Genomic DNA, 21,443 nt, shown 5'->3' with positions numbered 1-21,443 from the left:
TCACACAGAGGACCCCATGACTCATCTCCCATCACTGCCAGCCGAACGCGTGATGCGGTGACGTCAGCGCGCAGGGTCTGACGGGACGGGTCCGGTTGTTGTCGTCGCAGTGGAGGAAGGAGTCGGTCGGTCACAAGTGAGGGCGGCTCGGCAGTGCGGACACACCGGGGGGAGATGTCGGTGTTTGGGAAGCTGTTCGGCACCGGGGGTAAGGGCTCCAAAGGCCCGAGCCCCCAAGAGGCCATCCAGAAGCTGCGGGACACGGAAGAGATGCTGACCAAGAAGCAGGAGTTCCTGGAGAAGAAGATCGAGCAGGAGCTGGCCGCCGCCAGGAAACACGGCACCAAGAACAAGAGAGGTACTCGTCACATGAGACCGGGGGAGGAGCAGGGGCTGTTGCCCATGGCAACGAGAACACCAGGCGCCTGGTTGTCATAGGCCACCGCTCCCTGCTTCCCTCAGCTGTAACCCATAGCAACCGAAGGCGATGAGACCACTCCTCCTGAATCACGTGGCTGTGAAGAGTTTAAAGGGACCGCGCACTGACAGGTGGTTGGCCTCCTCTGACAGCATGTAGATCATGGGGGAGGGTCAGCCTTTTACTGCTGTGGGGCTCATTCACACGTGTGCACGACACCCAGATCACAGTATTTCCTGCAGATATGGCGGGGCGTCTGCGTTCAGCTATAGCCGCTCTACCTGTACAGATCAATGGCAGCTGTCCACATGGAATGGCACATGGAGCCTGCGGGTAGGACAGATGGTCCACCCTGGACACATGAAGCATACAGGGGGGGACTAATGAGGGGGGGGAACTTCCCTAAAGCTGCCCATACACGTGTAGATTTTCGGCCGAGAATATTTGTACGAAAATTCTTGGCACTTTCAATGAATGGACGATTGTCGTTCGGAAATTGGTTTCTGCTTTTAACATTTGATTTTAAAAGGAATGTCATTTCTGAATGATCGGCAAAAATTTGATTGAGAAGTTTTTCTTCCCACTCCTTCGAATTTTCTGGTCGCTGCTATCGAAAACTGACATCGATTTGACCCCACTAACGATTAGAAAATCAAACGAATATTCTTGAAACAAAAATTCTTCAACGAAAATCTATGTATGGCCAGCTTAAGGGCTCATTGTCTATTTCTGCGGTAGGTACCGCCATGTGTTTACCTTCAGCCTGTACAGACCAATGAAAGGCAGTTTTCACACTGATCTACGACAAAAATGTATATGCAATTTTACCGCGGTTTCGGTATGATTTTTTTTTTTACATGACGTGTCCCAAACAACGCGCTGTGGATGTGTTTTTATCGTGTTTTCCATTATTTCAATGGGGAGGTGCTTTTTTAATTATTATAATACAGGATTTATATAGCGACAACAGTTTGCTCAGCGCTTTACAAAATGAAGGCAGACATTACAGTTACAGTACAATTTGGTACAAGAGGAAACAGAGGGCCCGGCTTGTTAGAGCTTACAATCTAGGAGGAAGGGTTGAGTGATACAAAAGGTAATAGCTGTGGGGGGATGAGCTGATGGAGGAAATAAAAGACAGTTTACTAGGTAGAAGCAGGATAGGCTTCTTTAAAGAGAGAGGTTTTCAGGGATCGTCTGAAGGTGGATAGATTAGGAGACAGCCGGACAGATTGGGGTAGGGAGTTCCATAGGATGGGAGAATCTCGGGAGAAGTCCTGGAGGCGAGCATGGGAGGAGGTGACATGGGAACTAGAGAGCAGGAGGTCTTGGAGGATTTAGAGAGTGGTTTGGTTGATATTTTGAGACCAGGTTGGTGATGTAGCTGGGGACAGAGTTGTGAATTGCTCTGTAAGTTGTTAGTAATTTGGATTTTATTTGTTGGGCGAGTGGAAGCCAGTGGAGGGATGGAGGACACTGAATGGAAGCCAGTGGAGGGATTGGCAGAGAGGGATGGAGGACACTGAATGGAAGCCAGTGGAGGGATTGGCAGAGAGGGATGGAGGACACTGAGTGGAAGCCAGTGGAGGGACTGGCAGAGAGGGGTGGAGGACACTAAATGGAAGCCAGTGGAGGGATTGGCAGAGAGGGATGGAGGACACTGAGTGGAGGCCAGTGGAGGGATTGGCAGAGAGGGGTGGAGGACACTGAGTGGAGGCCAGTGGAGGGATTGGCAGAGAGGGATGGAGGACACTGAATGGAAGCCAGTGGAGGGATTGGCAGAGAGGGGTGGAGGACACTAAATGGAAGCCGGTGGAGGACACTGAGTGGAGGCCAGTGGAGGGACTGGCAGAGAGGGATGGGGGACACTGAATGGAAGCCAGTGGAGGGATTGGCAGAGAGGGGTGGAGGACACTAAATGGAAGCCGGTGGAGGACACTGAATGGACGCCAGTGGAGGGATTGGCAGAGAGGGGTGGAGGACACTGAATGGAAGCCAGTGGAGGGATTGGCAGAGAGGGGTGGAGGACACTAAATGGAAGCCGGTGAAGGACACTGAATGGACGCCAGTGGAGGGATTGGCAGAGAGGGGTGGAGGACACTGAATGGAAGCCAGTGGAGGGATTGGCAGAGAGGGGTGGAAGACACTGAATGGAAGCCAGTGGAGGGATTAGCAGAGAGGGGTGGAGGACACTTGAGTGGAGGCCAGTGGAGGGATTGGCAGAGAGGGGTGGAGGACACTGAATGGAAGCCAGTGGAGGGATTAGCAGAGAGGGGTGGAGGACACTGAGTGGAGGCAAGTGGAGGGATTAGCAGAGAGGGGTGGAGGACACTGAGTGGAGGCCAGTGGAGGGATTGGCAGAGAGGGGTGGAGGGCACTGAGTGGAGGCCAGTGGAGGGATTGGCAGAGAGGGGTGGAGGACACTGAGTGGAGGCCAGTGGAGGGATTGGCAGAGAGGGGTGGAGGACACTGAGTGGAGGTCAGTGGAGGGATTATCAGAGAGGGGTGGAGGGCACTGAGTGGAGGCCAGTGGAGGGATTAGCAGAGAGGGATGGAGGACACTGAGTGGAGGCCAGTGGAGGGATTGGCAGAGAGGGGTAGCAGACACTAAATGGTTGGTAAGGTGGATGAGCACCAAACTTGCACCAAAAATGCAGCATGCAAGAAGACTTTGAAAAATGTGCCAAAACTGTAGAGAGTTCCATAGGAATACATAGTCACGTGTTTTTTTATTTTTTTTTATTCTACTTTTTTTAAAAGCAAAAGCGGATGTCCACATGGAATGGCACATGGAGCAGCACATGGAGCCTGCTGGTAGGACAGATGATCCACCCTGGACACACACAGCATACAGAGCCACTCCTCTGTCTATATCAATACGTAATCCACTCTTTGTGCAATCACCTGTTAGCAGCCGCTGATATTGTCAGCCTTTCATTGATTTGTACTGGCTGAAGGTAAACACATGGCTGTACCTACTGCAGAAATACAGAGAATGAGCCCTTAGGAGGTTCACCCCTGTAGTAGGCTCCATTCACCTGTGAGTGAACGTGCATTGTGCTTCCAGTGCCATTGTTGGGCTACTTTCACACTAATACATGGCAAAAATGCATATGCGATTATACCGTGGTTGTGGTAATATTTACATGACGTGTGTCCCAAAATACGCTCTGCAGGTGTTTTTATTTCAATGGAGAGGTGCATTTTTGGTGCTTTTTTTTAATCATAGCAAAAATGCAGCATGCAAGACTGAAAAATGCACCAGACCTGCAAAGTATCAGTGTGAAGAGTTCCATAGGAATATATGGTCACATGTTTTTCTTCCGCTTTTGCATATAAAAAAATCAGAAGAAAAAGGATCCGTGTGAAAGCAGGCTTAAGGGTATCCCAGATGCGGCTAGGAAATATATGCCTTTTGTGCAGCAAACATGCGGGGGAACGCTCGAGGCTCGCCCCCTGAAAATGTGCAGGAGCTGCTTTTGGCAGTTTTTTTTTTATTTTTAAATCTTTTTTTTTGGTTAGTGGGCTCCCCTATGCTGTCATGCAAAAATGTGCTAAAAAGGAACAATAGTGCAGCGCACAAGTGTGGGGGGGGGGGGCCTAAGACGTAGGGGCCATTGTTCCAGAGAAAGGAAGGAAAGTCCAGAAATTTTGAGTTGTCCCCAGATCAAGAGATGAGGGGAATTCATCCAGTGGGGACACTTGTCCCAGTGACAGCTTTCTAAAAGGGGAACTCCCAACCCTTCAGAAGATATCTTCCAACTTCCTGTTGTATTTCTGGAAATTTAAAGTACTACACTGTATCTGAGCAACACAAACCAAAAATGTTATTTAAATAATTTTTAATATTCAAAGCAAACTCCCCCATCCATTCATGTCTCTTATTTTGCTGAGAAATCACTTTGAAAAACACCCCCTCTAACATTTCTGGCTGTGGCCATCTTGAGTAAGGGCAGATGAGTCGTCTAGCAATTCCTGGAATCCATCTGCCCTTAGCTCAGGTAGGCAGGAGGGTGTGCTGAGCTGAGAAAACCTCCGCTGAAGACTGCCGAAAATGAAAATTCAAAATGCACTTGGCCGAAAACCGAAATGCACAGTTTTTAAAAAGGAATATATATTTTTTTAAAGAAATACACTTTGACTAAAAAAACAACGCAATATATACCCCAATTTTTTTGTAAAATATTACGGCGAGTAAATAGATACCCAACATGTCACACTTTAAAATTGCGAATCGCGGAATGGCCTCAAACTGCAGTACTTAAAAATCTCCATGGGTGATGCTTTAAAAATTTCTACAGGTTAGCAATGTAAAGTTACAGAGGAGGTCTGGTGTGAGAATTATTGCTTTTGCTCCGATGTTCGTGCCGATACCTCACATGTGGTTTGAACACTATTTACATATGTGGGCGTGGCCTACGTATGTGTTCACCACTACGTGCGAGAACGGGGGAACTTTAAACTTTTTTTTTTTCTTTGCACTGTCCCTTTAAAAAATGTTTTAATCACTTTTATTTTTATCACAAAGAATGCATGCATCTCTTGTGATAGAAATAATTAGTGACAGGTCCTCTTTATGGACAGATGTGGGGTCAATGAGACCCCACATCTCTCCTCTGCAATGTAAAGCATTAGATCAAAAATAGCATTGATCTAGCACTTCAAGGAAAAAATGGCCGTAACGGGAAGTGACATCGCTCCGGTCCTCCAAGGGCATAGAGATGAGTGGAGGCCATCTTTCCTTCTCTAATCTCTATGCCCGGCCATGTCGGCCACTGAAATTGCGATGCACCCCTACATTATATGCCTAGGCATATAACAGTTTAAAGCGGAGCTCCACCCAAAGAGGAAGCTGCACTTGTTTTCACCCTCCACTGTCACATTTTGCATTCTTTCTGGGGCAGGGGGGAGCCGGTACCGTTTTTTTTTTTTTTTGGATAGGTTCCTACTCCCGCTTCCGGCTCAGTTCTCCATGGAAGTTCGGTCCCCTGCTTCCCCCTGCAGGCTTCTGGGACACTAAAATCTCCAGTGATGTTGATCTTGTATCACCCAACGCCCAGGTCATGTAGTTCCGGGTGCCGGGCAGGTAGTTATTTTTCTACCTTTAGCCCTGCTGCGGGCTCACCTGTCAAGTGGGAGCATTTGGGTGGCAGCGCTGTCATCTGAATGCTTCCACACAGTTCCAGCCTCCCACCCCTAACCCCCACGTGAACCTGCTCCTACCCACTGTCTCTAGGGCTCCGCTTGTCCATCTGTGGGCCTGGGACCGGCTCTCTGCCGTCGACTGGAGGGGAGGTAAGAGAGCGGACACGTCCGCTCCCCTTTCTTTTTGTCCTGACTCAGAAGTGAAGTTATGATGTCACTTCCGGGTCCCCATTGAGAGAATCCTGGCCTTGGAGGCCAGGAAGGAATGTAATGCAGTGCGACGTGCACTGCATTACATTCAGTGGAGCACAGGGGAGATATATGGTGTCTTTTAGACCTTGGATGTCTCAATAAAGAGAACCTGTCATCAAAAATTATCACATAGAGGACTTTGTCCCCTGTGTGGTGAAAAAAAAAATGAAGGGGGAAAAAAATGTTTTTTTTTTTAATTGTAAAAAATGAAAATTACACCCATGCACATAACATCCACCCCCCCCCCATATATACACACGTACAAATGTAAAATCAACGCTGGGGTGCCATGCTTCTCCATTTCTGTGTGTGTGCGGTCTGACCACTTCTCATTGATTTGTACAGGCTCTGGCTGTATGCCCAACACTTTTGATTCCCTAGGTGTAAAAATACGCTGAATTCTGGCGTTGTACTACCATCACATCCATGTTCATGCCCCCCCCCCCCCTTGTACTACCATCACATCCATGTTCATGCCCCCCCCCCCCCCCCTTGTACTACCATCACATCCATGTTCATGCCCCCCCACCCTTGTACGACTATCACGTCCATGTTCATGCCCCCCCCACCCTTGTACGACTATCACGTCCATGTTCATGCCCCCCCCCACCCTTGTACGACTATCACGTCCATGTTCATGCCCCCCCCACCCTTGTACGACTATCACGTCCATGTTCATGCCCCCCCCCACCCTTGTACGACTATCACGTCCATGTTCATGCCCCCCCCCACCCTTATACGACTATCACGTCCATGTTCATGCCCCCCCCACCCTTGTACGACTATCACGTCCATGTTCATGCCCCCCCCACCCTTGTACGACTATCACGTCCATGTTCATGCCCCCCCCACCCTTGTACGACTATCACGTCCATGTTCATGCCCCCCCCACCCTTGTACGACTATCACGTCCATGTTCATGCCCCTCCCCACCCTTGTACGACTATCACGTCCATGTTCATGCCCCCCCCACCCTTGTACGACTATCACGTCCATGTTCATGCCCCCCCCACCCTTGTACGACTATCACGTCCATGTTCATGCCCCCCCCACCCTTGTACGACTATCACGTCCATGTTCATGCCCCCCCCACCCTTGTACAACTATCACGTCCATGTTCATGCCCCACCCTTGTACAACTATCACGTCCATGTTCATGCCCCCCCCACCCTTGTACGACTATCACGTCCATGTTCATGCCCCCCCCCCCACCCTTGTACGACTATCACGTCCATGTTCATGCCCCCCCCCACCCTTGTACGACTATCACGTCCATGTTCATACCCCCCCCCCACCCTTGTACGACTATCACGTCCATGTTCATGCCCCCCCCACCCTTGTACAACTATCACGTCCATGTTCATGCCCCACCCAAGTTTCTTGTTATTTTCTCTACTTTTCTGTCTTGTGTCCCTAAGGAGACCTCGGGCAGCAATAAAACCTGATAGCAGTTCTGTCCCCTCCCCATTGTATTTAGAACTGAAAAAACAAGTTTTGCATGGAGTGTGACCCTGTTACCTTCCATGCACAACAAAGCAAAGTTTCACTTTAAGTCGATCAGTGGTGGGGTGTGGAGGGCCCCCCCATTATACTTAAAGCAACGGATTCAAGTGGAAGGGAAGGCTACACAGTAACCCAGCTGGTAAAGCATGCCCACACATGACCACAAAGCTCCAGCCGGTCTATGCACTGCGGAGGGTCTGATGGTGAATCTTCTGTAGCTGGAGCTTCATAGCCTCGCGACTACATAGGGGAAAAAAAAAAAAGAAATGGAAACAACATCTAGCATTGGGTAACCTTTCAGTTTGGAAATTCTCATTCCTCACTGCTACTCATGTGTGTCTGTACAACCAGCAAGGAGACCCATGTGCAGCACCTACAATATTCCAACACAGGACACTACAGACTACATTGATATCTGCCATTTACTAATTGTCATTCTTTTTTTCTTGATGTTTTATGGTCATAGTAGTTTTATGTGTTGTGCAATCCGATGTCACCACTTGTGTTGCAATTAACACAGATTGACTAAAATTTGAGCTGCTGTGCGTAGTCACTGATCAGTTTTGTGTCTCTAGCTTGTTCACTAAGGCATTTTTCACACAGGCATTTTATGAATCCCAGCGGCAAGCATCTGTTGATTCCTGTGACTGGGATTGACAGCTGTATACAGATAGCTGCAGCTGTACGTCACAATGACACTATATGTATGTCCAGCCGTGATCAGCACAGGTAATTGCTGGCCGTGCCAACAGGCTCCGATAGCTACGCAGATGTCAGTGCCAGCCACAGGAATCGGTAGATTCTTGCAACTGGCATTCGCAGCGTGGCTAAGTGCCCATGTGAATGGTGTCTAAAGCTGGCCCATACACTAGTACAGGGGTCTCCAAACTTTCTAAACAAAAGGCCATTTTACTGTCTTTCAGACTCAAGGGGGGCTGGTGTGTGGCCATTGGGAGTTGACATTGTCCTGGAGTAAACAATGCATCTTTGGTATTCGTGGGAGGAATAGTGCCCCATTGCTGGGGTTAGTAGGAGGAATAGCGCCAAATCATTGTCAGTTTGAGTGCCTCATCATTGGTGTCAGTGGGAGGTATAGTGCCCTGTTATTGGTGTCAGTGGGAGAAATAGGGCCCCAGTGTTGGTGTCAATGGGCCCCATTGCTGATTTCAGTAGCAGGAATTATGCCCCATTGTTGGTGTCAGTGGGAGGAAAAGTGCCTCAAGGGCTGGATAAAGGCAAGTAAAGGGCTGCATCTTGCCCCCGGGCCGCAGTTTGGAGACCACTGAACTAGGAGATTTCTGAACAAACATTCATATGAAAATTCTGAACATTCATCATCAGTACATTCAATGACTTTACAAATACTGTTCAAATTTTGTTTGTTTTCAATAATCGATTTTGGAATGAATGGACGTTTCGGAATGAAAACCACATTCGCTGAAATTCTTTAATTCAAGAGAAATATTCCATTCTTCTTTTTTGGATTTTCTCATCACAGTGGTCAAAATGAATGAATAATTTAGCGCCACTAAAAATTTGAAAATTGAATGAACAATCTAAAAATGTGACTTTTCAAAAACAATTTAGCAGTGTATGGCCATTTTTTGAGCTTGAATATGATAGCTAGAAGCTGATTGATTGCTATGCACAGCTGCTCTAGTCTGGGCAAATTGCCCTCATTAGGTGTGCAGCATACCTGTCCTTGGTCACATCTGGTGCAACTTGGCATGCGATTTGCAAATCGTATGCCACGTCACACCGTATTGTCCGCAATTAGAGCAGTCAAAACGGGCGATTCTGACTTGGTTGGAGCCACACCGATTTCTAAAGTAGTACATGTACTATTTTGGTGCAATTTGCGTCAGATGTCTTGCAAATCACACCTGAAATCAGCTTCTCACCCGACTTTGAAATTGTGCGACTTCACTGAAGGTCACACTATTTCAAAGTCGAGCTTGATGTGACTGGGGGGGTTACCCTTTAAAGAGAAGTATGGCTCTGGATGGATCCCAATCATGTTGCCGGCATCCACCCAGTTGTCTGATTGACAGTTGGCCCGATGCTCCCACCCCTCTCCCCAGCATGCCAGCAGTCATGTGATTGCTTAGTTCTCTTTCTTCGAGCCAGCAGGGGACAGCTGCAGCATGGAGGTGAGTATAGATGTTTTTTCTTTTGTGAATCTCAAATTTCTCCTTAAAGGCAATGTTCACACTAGCCTACATGATAAAACGCAACATTTTACCATGCAGGCAGTTTTTCAGCACATCACATTGTTTACCTTTTAACTTTTAAAGGCTAAGTTCACCTTTTTTTTTTTTTTCTAAAATTCAGCTCCCCAATGCACCAATAAATAATTAATATACATCATTTGCAAAAATATACAAGCTCTTTGATTTGGAGAGCAAGGCCTTACCTTAGCCATAGCTATATTTCTTAGAAAGCTTTAGCTTTTTCACTTCCTGGAATGTAGAGAGAGGAGCCAGTATGGCCAGGAAGCAAACTACCAGCTGATTTCATTAGCTCAGGCCTCAAGCAGCCTACAGGACACCCCTGATGTAGTGCAAGGGCCTGCGTGATTGGATAGATGGTATAGTATTGGTAAATCTAAAGAAGATCATACCTATTGACACCTAAAATTAACTAACTGCGCTTTCAGTGTCATTAATTGCTAATTTAATCAGGAGTCCAAAAATTCACAAGTCCATTGTTCGCTTCTGGGAAGCACAGTGTTTATTGACCTTTTCTTTAATTGGGGGTCAATATTATCTGGTAAGAAGCAGGTGCTGGTGAAGGAGTTTTTTCCTCTTGGTGACTTCTTGGAAATCTATAGGATTGCTGTTGGGGCCCTTGATTCAGCAGGTAATACAAGGCAACATGTACACTGTGTAGGTAATTGTATACTCCCTAATGGGGAGCTAACCCTCCCCAGAAATTGCCTCCACCTTCCAGCAATGCAGTAGTTCCATCTCATATCAGATGCTGTCATCTTCTCTGGCTACTTCCAGATGCTGGATTTCTGGCCTGTTTGTTGGTTGTCGGGTGAATGACGCTGTCTCACACATGTACAGCTCCGTGTACATTCAGTAGAAGACTACAAGCAGACAGGTAAGTGTTATTGCAGAAGAGACCTAGCAAGCCTCTCCTGTAATAGAGCTGCCTGCTTGCAGTTCTTCATTAGTTCAGTCTAGTGGGAGGACTTCGTCTGGTAATTGTCATGTCACAATGCCTTCTAATTATACACTTTGATTGTTCTTGTCTGTTTATGCAGCAGTATCCTATTATTTTATTTTGAAAAGTTATAGAACACATTAAATTCATTCTACTAAAGGAAATAAAACCCTCTAAATACAAGTTGTGTTTATCCCAATGATTACAAGTCCTGTGCGACTACAGAAGTGCTGTTTAGTCCTTAGAACGGTGCTATTATAAAAACATAAAAGAGATTGGTCTTTCACAGAAGGTGGGAGTCCTAATGGAGGTAATTGGATAGAAACGGTTAACAACATAAATGGATTAGTGTTCCAGCAGCTGTAATAATGGTTGAGACCTTTAACCGCTTTTCAGCTGACACAGTGCAGCTCAATGTGAAATACAAAGGGCTCGTCTACTGTAATATAATTGACAACAGAAGAAATTGGATCTAAAATCTCAGTGTCGGAGGTTACTTAATAATAATTCGGCTAGATTCCAGCGATTTAATGAATGAGCCTGAAACTCAAAAAAGTTTTGGAGGTACTTTTGTAGCTCAAATTGGGCAGATTTGCATGTTTTTGGCGTGTTGTTATTCCCATAGAAAAGAATAGAAACGTGCGTTATTGCGCGATTTTTCTGCGCAAATGAAAATATGTAAAAAAAAAAAAATTGTAATATGAATAAATACACATATAAATAAAAAAAATCATGATAACCCCTAACCTTAAATAAAGAAATGTATTATTATTAATAATAATGTTCAATATATTCTTTGTGTTAGAGGTTAATTATTATTTATTACATAGTATTTATTTATGAGTTTTATTTACTTGTGTATTTAACAACTATTCATAATTATCACCCTAACTAAAATTAATAATAAAAGAAATAAACAGTATGTAAAAAAAAAATAGTGAAAATTATTTTTTTTATTTTTTAATTTTCCGAAAAATTATGACCAAAAAAAATACGACTTCAAAAAACTCACCATTCCTCTTATGAAGTACGTCGGACTGTCTACTTTTGAAAAAGTGGTCATTTGGGGGATATCTGTACTGTTCTGACATTCTTGGACCTCAAGAAATTAGATTGGCTGTCAGTACTTCAGGATTGATCAATATTCAGATCTATACCAGAGTTTGTGAACTCTATAACTTTCCTACAAACTAAAAAATACATCCTAATTTGGGTTATTTTCACCAAAGACATGTAGCAGAATACATCTTGGCCTAAATTTATGAAGAACAATTATTTATTTGTAAACTTTTATAACAGAAACAAAGAAAAACTTGTTTTTTCTTTTTCAAAATTTTTGGACTTTTTTGTTAATTTAGCAAAAAATAAAAACCCCAGCGGTGATTAAATACCACCAAAAGAAAGCTCTAGTTGTGTGAAGAAAATGGTAAAATTTTAGTTTGGGTACAATGTTGTATGACCGCGCAATTGTCATTCAAAGTGTGAGAGCGCTGAAACCTGAAAAATGACCTGGGCAGGAAGGTGTAAAATTGCACGGTATTGAAACGGTTAAGGCCTCCCCTTTTCTTTTCACTACAATCATATCCAAATTCCAGTTCTATGAATCATAAGATAGGGTGACCTTACTGATCAGTCACACCTTGTGCCAAAACAGAATCTCCCATAGAGGTCAATGTAGAGAGCTTCTGTGAGAGGAGTGAGATAGGGTAGACCCTCAACCGCTAAACCTGCTTGAGACTAAGGATTTAGGCTCCTTTCACATAAAGGGTCAGCTCGGGTCTGCCTCTGTTTTTCAGGTGGACCTGATCAGAACCTCCATTTACCCCTATGGCCCAGCGGATGCAAACGGACACAAGTGCATTAATACCCACCTACCTTCAATCTGATCTGGTGCGCTAAAAAATCTGGAGGGGATTAGTCCTCCATCTAGGCCAGGGGTCTGCAACCTTTAAGACATAAAGAGCCACTTGGACCCGTTTCCGAGAGGGAAAAAAAGACTGGGAGCCGCAAAACCATTGCAACATTTAAAACAAATCCGACACTGCATATATTGCAAAAAACGCTCTGGTCATGAAGGGGGTTTAAGGGCCCAGTAAGCAAAGGGTTAATCAGGGCCACAGTGTATCGTCATAATCACAATCATAGCCTTAGGTCAGTGGTGGGCAACCTTTTTTTTCGACTGAGCCAAATCTCGCCAAAACCACGATTGAAATTTATTTTGAGAGAAACATTTTTAAAACTGAAAATACATCCCCCCTATAGTAATTCATCCCCCCTATAGTAATTCATCCCCCCTATAGTAATTCATCCCCCCTATAGTAATTCATCCCCCCTATAGTAATTCATTCCCCATATTGTGTGAATTCACTTACCTTTGCTCCGCGCGTTCCTCTCGCTGGGTTCCCGCGCCGTTCTGGTCTTCAGGGCGGACTGTGAGAGGAGAGGAGTTCGTCACGCTGCCCCGCCTACATCCGGGCTGCCCCGCCTACATCCTGACAGCCAATGTTTGCCAGCGGGCGCCCGGCACACAGAAGAGCTGCATTAAAAGAGCCGCGGCTTGCCGACCCTATTGCCTGTCACCTGGTGGGCAGTGTGCTCCGGAGCCGCAGGAAAGGTGAAAAAGAGCCGCATGCGGCTCCGGAGCCGCGGGTTGCCGACACCCGATCTAGGCGGATCAGATGGTAGTCTGGTATAAACAGACAGCAGAGTCTACACCCGGCCACCCATAGAGCGGGGCTGGCTCTGTCCATGTCTGCTCTGTCTAAACTGGGTGGATGTGGACCTGTCATCTGCCCGCTCTGTGCTGATCATAACAGAGTCTTCCCGTCTGAAAGGGGCCTTTAAAGTTCTATTTTGTGCAAGTATATCTGTCCTCTGAATGTGAACTTCTGTGTACTTGTTTTTTAGTATCACTGGGAGACTTAGCTTTCCTAACTGCTTATTATGGTTTTGGACTTGCTCCCAGTTTCTGTTTCCTGCCAGTTTAAAGTCCAGGTTATCACCATAAGCTAGACATTTGTGTATTAGGGAAAATGTCAGATAATGTATAAACTAGAAAATATCTTGTCTTTTATGTACACTGCTCTAAATAAAGGAACACTTTTAATTAGAGTATAGCTTCAAGTTAATGATACTTCTGGGATATTGATCTGGTCAGTTAAGTGACAGAGGGGGTTGTTAATCAGTTTTAGCTGCTTTGGTCTTAATGAAATTAACAGGTGCACTAGATGGGCAACAATTAGACGACCCCCAAAACAGGAATGATTTTACAGGTGGAGACCACTGATTTTTTTTTCCCTACTCCTGTTTTCTGACTTTTGGCTAGGGTCAGTGTAACTACTGGTAGCATAAGGCGATACCTGGACCCTACAGAGGTTGCACAGGTAATCCAACTCCTCCAGGATGGCACATCAGTATGTGCCATTGCCAGAAGGTTTGCTTGTTTGGTTGTCTCCCAGAACAATCTAAGAGCATGGAGGAGATTCTAGCAGACAGGCAGTTACTCTAGGGGATCTGGACAGGGCTGTAAAAGGTCCTTAGCCCATCAGCAGGACCGATATTTGCTCCGATGTGTAAGGAGGAACAGGATGAGCACTGCCATATCCCTACAAAATTACCTCCAGCAGGCCACTGGTGTGAATGTCTCTGACCAAACAATCAGAAACAGACTTCATGAGGGTCACCTGAGGGCCTGATGTCCTCTAGTGGGCCCTGTGCTCACTGCCCGGCACCATAGAGCTTCCTTGTTATTTGCCATTGAACACCAGACTTGGCAGGTCCTCTACTGGCACTCTGTGCTTTTCACAGATGAGAGCAGGTTCACCCTGAGCACATGTGACAGACGGGAAAGGGTCTGGAGAAGCCGTGGAGAATGTTCTGCTGCCTTTATCATTGTTCAGCATGACTGTTTTCGGTGGTGGGTAAGTGATGGTCTGGGGAGGCATATCCATGGAGGGATGCACAGATCTCTACAGGCACCCTGACTGTCATTAGGTATCGAGATCAAATCCTTGGACCCATTGTCGCTGATGTAGTGGGTTCTGGGTTCCTCCTGGTGCACAACAATGCCTGGCCAGAGTATGCAGGCAGTTCCTGGAGGGTGAAAGAATTGATACTATTGAATGGCCCCCACGCTCGCCTGACTTAGAACACCTCTGGGATATCATGTTTCGGTCCATCCGACAACGCCAGGTTGCACCTCAGACTGTCTAGGATCTCAGTGATGCCCTGATCCAGATCTGGGAGTTAATACCCCAGGACACCATCCGTCATCTCATTAGGAACATGCCCCAACATTGTCAGGCATGCATACAAGCATGTGGGGGCCATACAAACTGAGGACCATTGTGAGTTTCTGCAATGAAATTTCAGAAAAATGGACTAGCCTGCTGCATCATTTTTTCACTTTGCTTTTTGGGGTGTCTTTGGTTTCAGTCCTCTGTAGGTTGATGATTTTCATTTCCATCAAACGATGGGACATCCGTATGTTCCTAACACATTACCCCGTCCATATCAGTATAGATCCAGCAGGAGATGTTTCGCCATTAAGATCTGATGTGTTTTCAAAGTGTTTTTTTAATATTTTTGAGGTGTGTGTGTATATATGTGTGTGTGTGTGTGTGTGTGTGTGTGTGTGTGTGTGTGTATACATATATATATATATATATATATATATATATATATATATATATATATATATATATATATAGGCAAAGGTATTGGGACGCCTTCCTTTACACACACATGAACTTTAATGGCATCCCTGTCTTAGTCTGTATATTGAGTTGGCCCACCCTTTGCAGTTTCAACTCTTCTGGGAAGGCTGTCCACAAGATTTAGGATTGTGTCTATGAGAATGTTTGACCATTCTTCTAGAAATGTATTTGTTAGGTCAGGAACTGATGTCGGACGAGAAGGCCTGACTCGCAGTCTCCGCTCTAATCCATCCCAAAGGTGTTCTATTGGGTTGAGGTCAGGACTCTGTGCAGGTCAGTCAAGTTCCTCCACCCCAAACTCACTCATCCATGTCTTTGTAGACCTTGCTTTGTGCACTGGTGCGCAGTCATGTTGGAACAGGAGGGGGCCATGCCCAAACTGTTCCCACAAAATTGGGAGCATGAAATTCTCCTAAATATTTTGGTATTCTGACGCCTTAAGAGTTCCCTTCACTGGAACTAAGGGGCCAAGCCCAACCCCTGAAAAACAACCCCACACCACAATCCCCCCTCCACCAAACTTTACACTTGGCACAATGCATTCAGAAAAGTACTGTTCTGGAAACCGCCAAATCCACACACGTCCATCGGATTGCCAGACAGAGAAGTGTGATTGGTCGCTCCAGAGAACACGTCTCCACTGCTCTAGAGTCCAGTGGCGGCGTGTTGTACACCACTGCATCCGATGCTTTGTGTTGCACTTGGTGATGTAAGGCTTGGATGCAGCTGCTTCACAATGGAAACCTATTCCATTGTGACATAAACAATTGCAGCAACCACCATTTTATTCTCTAGAGCCTCTGCTTAAATATATATATATGTTTGGGGCTTCCAAGTAATTTTCTAGCAACAAAAAATGCTGATTTTTACGTGTATGAGAGAAGTGTTAGAATTGGCCAGGTGGGCAAAGTGGTTAAAATGATTCTACAGCCTTAACACCTCACCACCTATTTGTACCTGAGCCCAATCTGTTCCAGCGATGTACACGAGGGCAGCAGCTCTCTCCACTGTCTCCCTTCCCCCTTGACAGATTGATAGCAGCGAGAGCCATAGATGCAGAGCGGGCATCTCGGTCCCAACCCCGCTTGCTCAGCACAGGATTTGATTGACCGCAGCGGGAGCCAACCTGCACTGGTGCCCCCATGGAAATCTGCTCTCCGTAGGGTCACTCATCAAAGAGCTAAAGCTTGGAGTGCTGGTGGGGGACCTGAGGAGAGGAACAAAACCACTGCACAGAGCAGGTAAGTATGATATGTTTGTTTTTTTAATATAAAAAAAGGAAGCTTTAATCTCGCTTTAAGGATGCAGTTACACCTTCAGAATACACCCGCACGCCGATTAAATACGAGAACTCCAGCAGGGACTTCCGTGATTAGGAACAAGAGGCAGCCCCTTTGAAAGCAATGGAAGGCTGCCATCTCCTGCAGCTAATTGTGTCCATTCGCCCATGCAGTGATCACATGCGAGTGATTGGCCCTGGATGCAGGAAGTCTCAGTGATGAGTAATGACTAACCACGTGTTCGTGTGAAACGCGTCTACTGCTCCTCTGTCCCGTCTTGGAGCTGTCATGTTCTTATCACATTGCATGTAAAGGATTTCATCCACCACATTGCTGTTTGTGCAGCCAACCATTCTGTTTTTCCATTGCACTCTTATTATACTTTTAAACGTTTGTACTAGGTGACACATCCAAGAGTTGATCGTCCATTGAGCGATCCATTTATCGAGATTGGAGAGGTAGTGGCCTAGGACCCGAACAAGGTCCACATACACTATAACTTGACTGCAGATCTGCTTTCTTGAAGGAAATGCATTTCGCTTTCTATCCTTTAGAACCTATTCCCACTCCTATTAGTCCGGTGCCTTCATACATATTGGTGCCCCAACAGAGGGAAGCAAATAGGAGATAAGTATGTGCAGCTAGGGAGGACTGGATCAGATGTCAGCCTGCCGTTCACATTGAAGCTTTTATTATACTTACTCTGTAGTCACCAAGCTTTTGTTTAACAGTTGTAGTAAGGAAAACCTGTAGGTAGCCATTACATGATCACTATGAGTACAAGGACACCAGGGCGGTTGCTTGGTGTGTAGCAGCTCGTCAAAGTACAAATGACCGAGAACTGCACACCTCGATCACGGCGTTTACGAGGCTCCAACCCTTCACATGTGTGGTTTGTAAAGCTTTGTGTGTGACAGGTTGAAACTTGCCGCAGCTTACTGAACAGGCCCGGCTCAGCAGCTTTGTAAGAACATGTTCCGCTTGTTAGAAAGTCCTAGTATTCGCTTCGGGCGTCTACAAACACTAGTCAGTACTTGCAGGCTGCATTCTACACAATGCGTCTCTGGAGTTTGTTTCCTTTTTGGGGAACTGATAGAATCTGCTTGTTTTGGCATTGTTGAGAGATTAGTGAATTCCTCGCTGAATGTCAGCCAAGACTTCTATATAAACTGCCATCACAACGGAAAAAACGGGGAAGAATCTATTACTGCAGCACACATAGATGGAATATACTGATAGTCGGGTGACTATTGGGTTAATGTTTAATCAGTTTGCTGCCGAAAGAGTGGCCCTGCAACGTACATTAGCCAATCAATCCTTGGGCTCTGGAAATGTCTATGAGAAAACTGACTCTTTGAAGTTTCTAATTGCAACTATGTAGGTATGCCCACCAAAATGACAATATCCAGGCCTGCTGATAGGTTGTTTTTAGTGGTGCACCAAAATGAAAATTCTGGTGCCGAAAACGAAAATTAAAAATGCATTTGGCCGAAAACCGAAATGCACAGTTTTTTAAAAAATAAATATATATATTTTTTTAAAAAATATACTTTGATGGAAAAAAAAATATATACCTCAATTGTTTTGTAAAATACGTAAGAGGATGTTACGGTGAGTAAATAGATACCCAACATGTCACGCTTTAAAATTGCGCACTTTCGTGGAATGGCATGAAACTGCGGTACTTAAAAAAAAAAAAAAAAACAAACAAAAAAAAACAAAAACAATCTCCATTGGTGATACTTTAAACATTTCTACAGGTTAGCAATGTAAAGTTACAGAGGAGGTCTAGTGTGAGAATTATTGCTCTTGCTCCGATGTTCATGGCGATACCTCACATGTGTGGTTTGAACACCATTTACATATGTGGGCATGGCCTACGTATGCGTTCACCATTATGTGTGCACAGGGGGATGGGGGCACTTTTTGTAAAATGATATTAAGGCGAGTAAATAGATACCCAACATGTCACACTTTAAATTGCGAACGCTCACGGAATGGCCTCAAACTGCGGTACTTAAAAATCTCCATGGGTGATGCTTTAAAAATTTCTACAGGTTAGCAGTGTAAAGTTACAGAGGAGGTCTAGTGTGAGAATTATTGCTCTTGCTCCGACGTTCATGGCGATACCTCGCGTATGTGGTTTGAACACCATTTACAAATGTGGGCATGGCCTACGTATGCGTTCACCATTACGTGCGCACAGGGGGATGGGGGCACTTTAAATTTTTTATTTTTTTTTTAAATTTATTTAGTGTTTCTTTTTTTTTTGTGTGTTTTTGTTTTCTTTTTTTGCACTGTTCCTTTTAAAAAAAATTGTAATCACTTTTATTCTTATCACAAAAAATGCATGCATCCCTTGTAATGCAAATAATTAGTGACAGGTCCTCTTTTGGAGAGATACGGGGTCAATAAGACCCCACATCTCTCCTCTGCACTGTAAAGCATTAGATCAAAAAAAGCATTGATTTAGTGTTTTAAAGGGAAAAAAATGGCTGAAACTGGAGGTGACATCGTTCCAGTCCTCCAAGGGCATAGAGATGTGTGGCGGCCATCTCTCCTTTGGCGGGTTTTTTTCAGCACCTGTATCGGTGCATTTTTTCATTTCGGTTTGACTGCCGAAAGGGGTGTTTTCGGGTGAAATGTATTGGTCATCGGAATTTCGGTGCATCCCTAGATGTTTTGCTGTGAGAGCAGGGTGTGTGCCTAATAATCAGCGATAAGATATCGGGGAAGCTCACTGCTGCCAGTTGTAGTTAACGTTTTGTCCTGTACTTCACAGGTAAAATTCATATGAGAACTATGTTGCATGTGATTTAGGCACCCCTGCTGGACAGCATAGTCAGTCCCTTAACCAAACTTTTTTGTACTTTTTGCAGAGCACAGCTTTGTTGCAGGTCTGTTTATAGTCTGTTATAGCCTGTGATAAGATAATGAGGTAGTAATTGCTAAATGATGAGGTCAACCCTGATGTCATCTTGTGTTGGCTTTATAGGCAGGCATCAGAAACCAGACAGGTACTGATAAAGTGCTAAATCTATTCCTACACGGTAGAAAGCGAGGAGAGGGAGGGGGGATGGAGGTGCGTGAAAGACCAAGTGAATTAGTTGAGGACTAAATTGTCCAGTGCTTATCTGCTCCTGTCCTAATTTATCATTCTAGCTTTGGAATGTGCGCACACTGGAAGAGACTCGCGCTGACACACAAGTTCAGTCTATGAACACTTCTAGTTTATTATAATGAGAAAGTGAGCTTATATATGCAAAATGATACAAGAGTCATGTGAGAACAGCATAAGCATTATATTAGTCTTTGATTGGTCATTTCCACACAAAAACAATCTCCGTCATGGTATAGGTTTGATCTTCTTCCAAGTCTTATCTTATAGAAAGAAAAACATTCCTTTGTCTCAAGTTGGCATGATGGGAGGGGGTCGGTGCGTGTGAGCAAACATTTTTTTAAGCAAGGATTTCTTAAAGTACCACAAAGCCCAGCAGGTGGAAAATAATATATATATATATATATATATATATATATATATATATATTCAATAGGAAACCAAATAGGCATTTTACCATATCCATCACACAAGGAGGGCCACCCGTATACCACCATCCCCCAAGAAATAATAAACATGCCCGTTCAAAGTGCAACAGAGTTTCAGTATTTGGTCTAGCTTCAGTAGCAGAGAGAAGCTCAAGCCATATATCCCATACCTTGTGGAATTTTTTGGGACATCCATGAGAAAGATACTATTTTGCCAAATGTATTGGTACATCTTCCTTTTACATGCACATGAACTTTAATGGCATCAGTCTTAGACCATCAGGTTCAGTATTGAGTTGGCCCACCCTTTGCAGCTATAACAGCTTCAACTCTTTGTGAAGGTTTAGGAGGGTGTCTATAGGAATGTTTGATCATTCTTCCAGAAGCACATTTATGAGGTCAGGCACTGATGTCAGATGAGAAGGCCTGGCTCGCAGTCTCTGTGCAGGCCAGTCAAGTTCCTCCACCCAAAACTCGGTCATCCGTGGCTTTTTTGGACGTTGCTTAGTGCACTGGTGTGCAGTCATGTTGGAACAGGGAGGGTGCATCCCCAAACTGTTCCCACAAAGTTGGGAACATGAAATTGTCCAAAATGTCTTGGTATGCTGAAGCCTTAAGAGTTCCCTTCACTGGAACTAGGGGGCCAAGCCCAACCACTGAAAAACAACCCCACATCATAATCCCCCCTCCACCAAACTTTATACTTGGTACAATGCAGTCAGGCAAGTACTCTTCTCCTGGCAACCGCCAAACCCAGACACGTCCATCGGATTGCCAGAGAGTGTGATTGGTCACTCCACGTCTCCACTGCTGTAGAGTCCAGTGGCAGCGTGCGTTACACCACCGCATCCGACGCTTTGCATTGCACTTGGTGATGTAGGGCTTCGATGTAGCTGCTCGGCCATGGAAACTCATTCCGTGAAGCTCTCTACACACTGTTGTGCTAATCTGAAGGCCACACTAAGTTTGGAAGTCTTTAACTGTGCTGACAGTTGACGACTTCTGTGCGCTTCAGCATGCGCTGACCCCACTCTGTTATTTTACGTGGCCTACTTTTTTGTGGCTGGATTGCTGCTGTTCCCAGTTGCTTCCACTTTCTTATAATACCACTAACAGTTGACTGTGGAATATTTAGTAACAAAGAAATTTCACAGATGGACTTATTGCACAGGTGACAACCTATCACGGGACCACGCTTGAACTCAATCAGTTCCTGAAAGCAACCCATTCTTTCACAAATGTTTGTAGAAGCAGTCTGCATGCCTAGGTGCTTGATTGTATACACCTGTGGCCATGGAGGTGATTGGAACACCTGAATCCAATGATTTGGAGGGCTGGCCCAATACTTTTGGCAATATAGTGTATGTCATTTTGTACAACGGTATCACCAAGTTAACCAGTTTCTTGCAGCAGTCC

The 21,443-nt window shown here is 45.1% G+C and overlaps 1 protein-coding gene across 2 annotated transcripts in view; it reads left to right on the top strand.

Moving 5' to 3' along the window:
* The first annotated feature begins 52 nt into the window (after positions 1–52).
* The window catches only part of CHMP4B (charged multivesicular body protein 4B), a 39,508-nt gene continuing 18,117 nt past the window's right edge, over positions 53–21,443 (top strand). The window contains exon 1 of one of the 2 annotated variants that reach the window (XM_089673226.1): positions 53–358. In XM_089673226.1, the coding sequence (XP_089529352.1) occupies positions 175–358 (184 nt within the window). In that variant the 5' untranslated portion in view covers positions 53–174. The remainder of the gene's footprint in view (positions 359–21,443) is intronic. The other variant, XM_089673225.1, reaches the window with a different exon arrangement.

The sequence above is a fragment of the Staurois parvus genome, unplaced genomic scaffold, assembly GCF_062004578.1.
Source record: "Staurois parvus isolate SC_StPar_1 unplaced genomic scaffold, SC_StPar_1.0 ptg000137l, whole genome shotgun sequence".
In the NCBI taxonomy this organism is placed as follows: Eukaryota; Metazoa; Chordata; class Amphibia; order Anura; family Ranidae; genus Staurois; species Staurois parvus.
This window is presented reverse-complemented; position numbering and strand designations above follow the sequence as displayed.